Source organism: Accipiter gentilis, chromosome 2 (genome assembly GCF_929443795.1).
Source record: "Accipiter gentilis chromosome 2, bAccGen1.1, whole genome shotgun sequence".
Taxonomy (NCBI): Eukaryota; Metazoa; Chordata; class Aves; order Accipitriformes; family Accipitridae; genus Astur; species Astur gentilis.
In genome coordinates this window covers 32081082-32091884 of record NC_064881.1, presented here as the reverse complement: position 1 = coordinate 32091884, position 10803 = coordinate 32081082, and the positions used below count along the sequence as shown (strand labels likewise).

Here is a 10803-nt window from a genome sequence, read left to right as displayed (position 1 = left end):
ACGTATATTTTAAACAATATACATGTGAGCACTTTGTATGCCTCAAGACCTTTGAATCAAGCAGGGCATGAGGCAGGGCACTGCTTCAGAAGTTTGTATTACTTGTACTGGCCCTTCTCCATCACTTTGATAGCCTGTTTTTGACCAACAAGGTGAACCCTGAGAGCTTGTAGCTTGCCAGAACCAGGATCCAAGGTTCAGTGTTCCTCCAGCAGCTGATGCTGTAACTACAACTGAGGGGTGCAGGGCGATGTGGTCTTTGTAATGTCTTAGGTGCTTGTGATGCATCTGCATCTGGAGCAGAGAAACAAAGCCCTCAGACCCTGGCAGCTAAAGTTAAGGGAGATCATCCTTAACTAGCTCTAGCTGTTGTTTTAAAATAGTATTTCCATCAGGGTAAATCCTACTCATCTTCCTCAACCCTGCTACCTTAATTGAGACTGTAAGAAGGAACTAAATGCAGGCATATGAGCTCTCTTGTATCAGGAATTCGCACACTTTAAGATGTATTTAGAAAAGCTTTCAGTTAATCTTGGAAGCAACTTTCCTTCTCTGGACAGTGCCTGACCAAAAGCTCCTAAAATGGCAATGGAAAGATAGCTCCTTAAGCCCCAGTATTCCCTGGAGCACTGCACTTCTCACTGATCCTGCACTGCTCCTTGGCACAGGATGCTGTAGCATCCAACAGATCCCAGCTCATCTCCACCCATATGTAAGACAAGAATGTGCCATTAACCTGAGTGCTGGTGCTGCCAGGACAGCCCTGTCCTTCTCTGAGTGAACCCCAAATTCTCACTGCCCTCTCTTAATGCAGCACATCCCAACCCAGCCCAGCCTCAGGCACTACAGGCATTCCCTATAAGTAAGAGAGCTGGGATGGCAAGTTTGTTGGGGGCAGAATGAGGGCTCAACTCCTGTATACATTTACTCATATGCTTTACCTGTAGCTTCTGCCCAGACATCATGACCAACTGAGAGATCTCAGCTAATATCCTTAGGATCCTAAACACCATCCAACAACAGAGAAATTCAAGAACTAACACCACTGTTCACTAGTCCTATGTTCCTAGGTCCCAGTTCCTAACGCCACCTGCCAAAACTGTCCTCTCTTTTCCTTTAGAAAAAAAGTATCTGGGCTAAGTCAGCATGGACTTTTTATCTGGGCCTGAGCCAAGTAGAAACAAACTGAACCACCATAAAACCCCTGTATTCCCAGGCTGTCTGCTCCTGAGCAAGGTAGCAAGAGCATCTTTGCTGGAGTATATTTATAAAAAGATAATGGAATTACTACAAAACTCTGCATCAGAAGGAGAAAGAGCACATGACAAAGGAAGAGGAAGGGAGGGAGGGAAGAAGGCAGAACAGACACTTTGCTTTGCAGACATATGTGGATTCCGAGTAAGTTAGCCCCGATACTAACAGCCTGAACGTTTTATAGGTTCTGGTCCCACAAAAACTTTGACAGGTACCTAACATTTCCATTTGAAGTACAGATTCTAATGGGATGCTATTGCTAATGAAGTTAAGAAAGCGTGCAAGAGCTTGCAGGACAATTCATGCAAAAACATGACTGAATCAGACTGGTCAGCTATCCCAGCTACTTTACCTGAATGTAAATAGGTCCATACAGCTCAAAACACTACAGAATGAGCCTACAGTGTTTCTTTACACCATTAACCACCTTAATAAAAAAGACTCTGTGATTAAATGAAAAAAAGATTTCTGACGGGGGGGGGGGGGGGGGGGGAAGAAACTCTAAAGGCTGCCTGTAGGAAAGGACCCACATTTCTGTCTGTTGCACAGGATCCACATACAGTGCATAGAGAATAAAATGCTTGCAGCTGAAACTCACAGGATTGTATACTGAGTGAGAAGCTTTCTACAATAGTCAGAGGAGCTGGAAAGGAGAGAAAGAAGTGCTGGGTTTGGATGTACTAGGGACATTCAGGCCTTGAAGCCCTTTCCTGGTATGATTTTAGCTTGCAACTTTCTCTCTTCACTGAATTAATGAGATAGGGGTGGAATTTGATGGGATAACCTTGTAGTTCAACTTGGGTTCAGATCCAGCCCTTGTGAGAGAGACCTATCTCCACACCTCAGTTGTGGGATAATTAATCGCCACTCGTAAAATTGTTCCAGTTTCAATAAAATATTTACATCAAGCCCAGGTTTATACCTCACCCAACTGTTCTAGGAATCAAAACAGAATAATTCATTGGAGATACAAGAGCAAGTACCCTTAAGAAGAAGAGCTTGAAGTCCTGTTTCTTACAGTCTAGAGGAATGCTTTAATGAGCTGGCTGCTGCAGAAAGCACCTTTCCTTTCCCTCCACAGGCTTGGGAAAAGCCCACTTTGAGAGCCTCCACTTCATCAACGACCAGGCAGAAGTCCCATCCATACCTCTAGGCACACCAGGCAGCAGACACATGGTGCCTCTTGGATCTGGTGACAGCTGGATGGGACACTCGCGTATCTACAGCTGGGACTTGGGCACCTACGGTGGGTCCCATTGTGCTAGAGCACTCCAGACCCTGTAGCACGGTTTGCTCCAACATTTCAGTATAAAACATGTGGGCAAGGGTGGAGCATATGAGTGCAGATGCAGTTATCAGCTTCTCAGTACACACTCCTTAACAGATTGCAACAATCTAATCCTCTAGGAAAGATTCTGTTAAACCCTAAACCCAATACATACAAAAACATAGTGGCAGTAAACATGCCCACATACAGTAGTTAAAATATATTATTGCATATTATAAACATTATATACAAGGTTAAAATGGTTTCTTTACCATTTACTTACAAGTGACATTTGTAGCTGAATGCCTTACTTACAAGTCCTCATTGCTACGTGCTGAGAACTACCAGAGGTATTTGGCAAGACTATACACTATAGAGAGATATGAATCAGTCTGAGCAAGTGAACTCTGTCAGCCACTTTCCCCATCTTTAGCACTGCACCACTTTTTTAGCAATGACGGAGAGAACTACTGGTAAAGTGATTTACACCAGATTTCTGAAACTAGACCAGTATGGTTCCTTAACACATTTTAGAATGAGCTTATCCACACTAAAGTATGGATTAAAATGCTGCATTTCACATTTACAGTGGGTCATCTGGTTACAAATCTGGGGGCTGGTAACTGCTTATACACTAGAGAGTGGGGAACAATAAATAAGGGACCAGGTTAACATGAGTGGCCTTGTGCTTGACAAACCCAAGTCTATATGCAGTGGGTGCACACGTGCAGAATGGACACTATTTTCAAAGCAGTCTTGTAACAGTTTCTCTGATCAATGTCTGTCAAGTTCCCAGGGAATCTTCTGCTTTCCAAGAAGGATGAAATGCTGTGGTTCCTTACGAAAAAGGTCTGCCTGAGGCTAGATCTCTGTCAGTGTGATCTTGAATCCTTCGACCATGCTCTCCATGTGCAGGATGAATGTGTCCTCATTGGAGTAGTGCTCAATAATGTTGTCATCCATGTTTACCAATATACTGGTGACAAAGGCAAAAACCAGTATTTTTATGTACCAGGACACTGTAAAGCAAAAGCCATGCACTCCACTGCATGTGCTCACTTCACTACAATGCAGAAACAGACTCCAGCACATGCCAGTACAGGGACAATAGTGGGAATCATCATCAAGATCTGCCCAACAATCCCTTATAATCTTTGGATTAGAGGCAGCTCCTTGCCAAAATAGTTAAGGTAAGTGACATGCCAGTGCTGAGATGTTAACCCACTTAAGCTGCCTACAAGATGAACTGCACTCCAGACCCCTGGCAGACCCAGCTGCATTTCCCATGCCTGGTGTTGGCTCCCCCTGGTACACCTCCATGCTACTCCTCAGCCACGCTGCGTGAGCTGCTGCACCTCTGTGGTGGAAGTTGCTAACATGGGGAAGCAGTGTAATTTGTGCTTTGCACACAGCTCACAGGCCTAGAACTGAGCTTGGATGCGACAATATTGACAACAACTATTAGAAGTGTATATGAGTGTTTTCCTCACTCTTTACCGCAAAGTGTTTCTTCCAACAAACATATCACTTGTTAGAAAGAAGCAAAACATGAGAAGTTTCACCTGTCTTCTCAAAAGCTAAAGAAATCCCCAGACAAAACAATGCCCTAAGCTAGAGTTACAGCTGAAAATAAATGATTGACTTAAAATTATATCACTACATATTGTGATTATTTAGAAGTAAAAGAAAGTGGAAGTGGAGAGATTTAGATTTATGGCAAGGAGTAGTAGCCTAGCTATTCTAAAATAGCAGCTGTGATGCTCATGTCTAAATTTACTCAGCTGAAACCCCTGCAGCAAACATTGCCTGCCTGCCTTTCAGATTCGGACAGTGGCATACTTCTTCCTAACACTGCAGGGAAACACCACACTGCATTCACAGCAAAGGCTGCACCTCTCCCACGCTAGCACTCTATGATGTTATTAAGCATACAGTCTACAAAACGGGCTTTACCCAAATACATTTTCCACACACCAACTGTTTCTTCACAGTAAGCCTCTGAATACTGGTCAGACACAGACTGGAGATTCACGTTTCCTCCCGTGCCACTCCTTGCTGTCTTCATAGACATTAAGATTTCAAGCATATGAAAAATTTCAAGCATAATCCCCTGGAAGTGTTTATACTGCCCAGCAGCACGAGGCCCCAAGCATATTTGGGATCTCTGAGTACTTCTAAAGGATCCTGCAATAGCCCCTAGATAGTTTACTTACCCCTTTTTGCTCTTCTTATAAAGTTTTGCAATCTTTTCAGCTGGCAGGCCATATTTCTCAGAGATCTGAAATCATAAAAAGGAAAAAAATATCATCAAAGACTAATGAGAAATACAAAATTATCACCTCTCATTTTACAAAAGGCATTAAAACACTATCTCTGCAAACTTTGACAGGATAGCTATACAGAAAAGTCACTCACAACCATAACATAGCTTCATTTAAGGATGACTTGGGGAGGAATGATCGTAAACATCTTGGTCAAAAGAAACACAATCTTTTCCATCCAGAAACTTGGAGACTTGGAGTTTTCATAGGGTGTGAGTCATCAAAACTGCCTCAGCATCTCCTATTGCTCTGCTCAAGGAGTCAACACCTTCCCAGCTTCAGATTTTACCAGGGAATTTCAATCTGATCAGCTGCCTTTCTGCTGTTTCTTATTCTGATTTTCTGGGCTCATAGAAGCAAAGGCTTCTTCCACCAGGCAGAAGGCAGATGAGTGGAAACACAACAGGAGCTAATGGATTGATGGATCAGCAAAAAAAAGCGCACATTTCTATTTCTCAATGGCACTTCAAGGTTTATTAAGCTAACAGGACCCTCCATGGTACTTCTTTTGTCTGAAAAGTATCTTCAAGGTATCTTTTATTGTGGGTGGGCTACAAACATGCTACACACAGGATTAGGAAGCTTCTGTATTGTTGGGGAGGTGACTCAGTCTAGTTACCAGGGTGGCAAATTGAGAACACCATTTGGCTCACAAAACATCATCTGAGTGTACAGATAATTAAATGCTGCAGAGAAGCGTGTTAAGAAGGTAAAGGACTTCTAAAATAAACCTCTTGCCAGCTACTCAAATGATAAAAGCAGAAAATATAGGAAAACTTTCGAAGGAAGAACTACTTAGCTGACGAATTACCAACACTAACAAGCACTTTACTGGGATGCTTTGGCATTGCTTTGCAGCAGTATATTAGTAACTGTTTTAGACGTCCATTCTGCAGTGAGCCTGTGGTGTGCTTGTAGAGATGGTGTCCCTGAGCCCTCCATCTGAGCCGAGTTTCTTTTCCAAATTATGACTCTTCTTTGAGAGAACAGGTCTCACAGCTCATACTTTAGAAGAAGATTGTCCCAAAAGGCAAAATAATTATGGAAAAAATGACTTTTTGTCAGTGATTAATGTCCTGTGGTACTTTACTGCCAACCAAAGTAAGTTTCCTGCTCTTTCCAGGTGAAATGAAGTTGCAGCTAAATAGCTGACTATTTATCTTCTGCATTAGAGAACTGAAATGCACAATTAAAAATCTGTTTAAAGACTGCCAAACATCAGTCACTGTAAAATCCTTTCTTTGTGCTTGCATTCTCAACATAATTCTGAAAAAGTGGTATTTCAGAGAAGCAAATTAAAGCAATTATCATGAAATAGAAAAAAGAAAGAGAACAGTGGATAAACTCAGCACCAAGGACAGATTCAGACAGCCACAGGTTGAACCCCAAGCACTGCTCCTGTCCAAAAAGCCAGGATTCTCTAAGACAGAGAATTAGCCTATACTTGCCTACATCACCTACACTTGTATAATTGTCATCTTACCTAAGATACAATTTTGTACTTAAAAAGTATAGCATAACTCCGAGTTTTTTAAGAACTATAAAGCTTCTTTTACACTGCAAACAATTTCCTCTGACTACAGCATACATCACATCTGTGGCTAACCGAAAGGAGAGGGTGTAAATAAGGAGTAACTGATAAGGTACACTGGACCCATCCACTCCTTAAGTTTTGCACCTAGCAGAGAATAAAATACAAATTAAATTGTGGGTTGTATTTGCTATTTCAGTTTTACTTGCACCAGCATGTTTCACTGCCCTGTTGGATATGGTGCTGGAGATACCGATGGTAGTCATGGTTCCATGTTCTCACCTGCCTTGGGAGAGACCTAATTCAGCATCAAGGCTACACAAGCTCACATGCTGTACAGTCACATTCTCCCTGCTGTGGGGAACGGTCTGCTTTGTACAATTATGAGAAGAGGGGCTTCACCCCGCTTGTCTTGCATCTCACACAAGCATCCTCACTATCAGACTATAAAACCAATCTTTTTCACTCTGAGCTCTATGTAGCCTATGCAAAAGGCTCTGTGTAGCCTATGGAAAAGCTACCTAACCACATACACAGGGTGGAAACCCATCCTACAAAGAAGTTCCATAACATACTCAGCTTATCTGGAGCAAGTTCAAGTCTTTGCTCCAAACAGGGCAAATAAGGGTGATTCGAACCCAGGTTTTGCCATATCCTTGTGTGCCTTGTGTGCTATATCCTAATCTATTACAGCTACCCTCTATCACAGACAGGACACGCTGCCCCACCTAGCCTTTGTGAATGCCTGACCTAGCCTACGCACATAAATCCAAGGGAGGATCCATGGGCAGGATCCCCAGTAGAAGGAATCACCTGCCTCTGGCCAGAAGCATTTGTATGGGTACCCACACCTTGCTCCTCACTCACACTCCACCCCTGTCTACCACCATCTTTCCAAGTCTCCCTTCCTTCAATGCCTCATCCTGTGCTGGAGGACAGCTGCTTAACCTGAGGCTGGTGACACCTCCGGGGTACCCAGGTGCCACACTGCGAGGGCAAATCTTGACTGCCTCAGAGAAGCTCTCAGAGAAACTTTCATGTTCTCCTTTTATTCTTTCTTACCCTCTAGCTTTGCTTACCATGAATAGAATGATGTCAGATAAGCAATCTGGTGCTGAACTTTTCTATCTGTGGTTTTGTTGTACCCCTACATTTAAGCTTTCATGTAAAGCAATAATGAAAATGGCTCCATTTCATCAGATTGTTGAAAAAATCCTTTGTAACAGGCATCAGAGAAAAAATGCAATCTGAAACTGCAGAAAATGTCAAAACTGCGTGAACATAAGGAAACTATGTATCCTCCTCTCTGGGTTGTTAACTCTGAAGCCTAGTGATATTGTAAAGAGCAGTACATGAAGACACTTTTCACTGACTCCATGCAAATAAACATGCAGGGAGAAACATTTCTGTGCCAAGGAGGCTTAACAGCAGCTAATATACAGCATTCTGCACATTCCAGCATAAACTTCCCTAGGATATTTGGGATACCTAACATTCATGCATTCCAAACATTGCTCAAAGTGGTTTGGGACTCTGGGACACCACTTCCTACAGAAGCTATGAGAGATAGGGTTGAGAAAGCCTTGCCTGTCACACTGCCTATGACAGGTGTAGGATTTATATAACATGCAGGGATTAGTGAGCTTTGCGAAAGACTTCCAGCTGACTGAATAAGCGCATTTCTCAGGAACCCCTAAAGATTCAACCAATTATGCTGAACAGCGAGCTGTGGAAGCAAGGCTCAAAATGGGGATATGGGAAAGCCTCCCCCTCACAGACACAGAAAACAGGTCTCCAGTGCAAATGTGCTAAGTCCTGCTGCAAAATCTGAGAAAGCAGAGAGTTAGCATCTGTTAGGGCATCTCACTTCACACCCTCTTCTGAAACACATTTGTTGCCAGCTCAGGGGGAACACCACTACTGCCAACTTCCTTATAAAACAACACAATTTCTCACCTGACCCCAAGCAGGCTACAATAAATTTTTAAAATATATCTTTATTTGGAGCAATATTTTCCTTCATCATCTCCATTGTCCATTTTTCAGTCTTCTGAGCAGCAAATTCTTTCCAGTGGGACAGCCTTCAGAGTGGCACTGAAATAACAGTCTGCATTCCCTTTGGGCTGCAGTTCCCTGGCATGGCAAGTTTGTCTGTAGCACATATCTGATTGCACAAGCCACCAGAAATGCTTCCTCCGCTGGAGTCAGGAAGAGAGAAAGGGTAACATCTGGGCTTGTCAAAGCACGTGGGGAAAAAAAATCTTTGCTGACTTATTTCTATGGAATGGTCCAGTCTGTTACCCTACATTGGCTGGAAGGACACATACATAGACAGGTATTGAATAAACTTTGGTCTAAGCAAGCTCTATTGAGCTCAGCTATTAGCTTTTAATTTTAGAATTTAGGGAGATGCTTCAATTTCCCAATTTAGATTGCCCTCTGTAATTTGATTAAATATGTGATTCTGCACAATGTAAGACTGGAGTACCTACTGAGATCCACAGGGTTAACCTGACTTTGGATCAGGCTGAGAGCAGGATTTAGAGCTGGTCAGTCACCACATGTGCGATGTTTTGTGATGGGCAAATGTCTCACTATTTTCTGTTGATCAAGACTGACTACTGTAGTCATCTTAAACAAACACTTTAAAAACCAAATATTTGCATCACTTTCTGAGATCTACTGTACCTCTGAAACCTGAGACCTCTAGATATTTGCCAGAAGAAAGAAATCTGAGAAGGAATCTAATTGTTCATTTGGAATGGGTGTATACAAGAGAAAAAAATAAACATAGTATCTGAGAAAACAGTATCATTAATCATGGAAAATTTGGAGAAAGCCACAGACCAGGAATAGTGATTAACAAAAAAAAAAATTAAAATCCATAAACAGAGAAGGAGGGTATGATTCAAGATCATTGGCACTGTCTTTCAGATCTGGGGCTCTATAATATTCAGAGCCTGTTTCTAAGTTCTTAGTACTGAGTTTAGAATTGAGCATTTAGGATGAGTACAATTACAAAATTACATGATTTGCTAAAATGACTGTAGAGAGAGTATTTAAGAAAATGCAGTTTGACAGCTTTTTGGCATTGATTTATCCCCAATATCCTACCAAAGAGAATTAAAATTTTTTGAATGTGTTCCTTCCAGTGAACTGGGACATTTTACAACAGATCAGATTTCTCTGGTGCCGAAAACATGCCACTGAGTCAGCAGCTGTGCTGAGAAAGGTATGCAGAAACCCTTCTTGCTTCTGCACCAGCTTTGTTTTTATGTTACACAGTGGCTGGAAAACAGGCATGGAGAGGCACAGACTATAACACACTTTTAACTTCCATACAAAGACAAGATGAGATCGTGTTACAGCTTATCATGAATCAGACTGCAGGCTCTTTAAGTGAAGCCTGGCTTTTATTATACATGTGTGTTCTGCCTAACAACTGAGCAGCTAACAAACAGCATCAGCACAAGCACAGTTAGGACATCCTTAGAATGCAGCTGACTCTCCTCAGAGATACCTTGATCTGAATCGGTACTTTAAACAACTTCACTAACCCACAAATCTTCTTTTGCCTTCTGCTGCTGGCCAAATATTGACCAAATAACTCAATCTTTACTGCATTTGAAGTGTCTGGTACATGCAAGAAGACACTGTGACAGTTTTATGAGAATATGAATATACACACTTCTAGCACTCAGCTGAGCTCTCTAGGGACACTTTCATCCATTCCCATCTTCTCTTTTACATGTAACCAAGGCTGGAAATCAACTCAGCATCCCACATGTCAATCTCACATTAGTCCCCCCACGGAAGCAGTGAGACATGTGGTTGCTTCTTAACTCTTCCCTCACCAAATTTCACACTTCTACTAGCCATCAGCTCTGTAAACAGGATTAAATGCAGAAATAGCCACTCATGATCACAGCTAATGGGTAGCAAGCAAAAACTCAAGTTAAAGAAGCAGCAAAGAGGCAGGGTGGTAGGTAGCTCACTCTGGCAGTAAGGGCTAGAGAAGGAATCTGAGACAGAAGGTACAAATGACTAGTCTGCATTGGCTCAGCAACTGCCTCTTATATGCTGGAACAGCAATTGCACAAAAGCCATATGAAATTCACACAGAAACAGTGCATCCTTGCGCCTCTTCTTTAAAAGATAGCTGTGAACTCACTGATGGGCGTTAGAGGAGAAGATTCAACAGGCTCTGAATCGTCAGTTCAGAAAGAAGCATTTCAGAAGATGGAGCCTGCACCACTCTGCTTCCCTGACACTGGTCAATTACCACCATTCCTCAAGGTTCAGGTCTCCAATAAATCAGCTCTGCGACACTATTTAATCCCAGCAAGCTGCTGATGGTACTGAATTTGGAACATGCTATATTTCAGAGGTGTGCTCCAGAAAGCCTTTATGAAATGCTTTGAATGTATTTG

At 42.3% G+C, this 10803-nt stretch overlaps 1 protein-coding gene across 3 annotated transcripts in view; it reads right to left on the bottom strand.

Moving 5' to 3' along the window:
* Positions 1 to 1762: 1762 nt before the first annotated feature.
* The window catches only part of GRHL2 (grainyhead like transcription factor 2), a 68035-nt gene continuing 58994 nt past the window's right edge, over positions 1763 to 10803 (bottom strand). For all 3 annotated transcript variants that reach the window (XM_049822327.1, XM_049822345.1, XM_049822336.1), the window contains exons 15-16: positions 4735 to 4799; positions 1763 to 3497 (exon numbers count right to left, since the gene is read on the bottom strand). In XM_049822327.1, the coding sequence (XP_049678284.1) occupies positions 3383 to 3497; positions 4735 to 4799 (180 nt within the window). In that variant the 3' untranslated portion in view covers positions 1763 to 3382. The remainder of the gene's footprint in view (positions 3498 to 4734; positions 4800 to 10803) is intronic.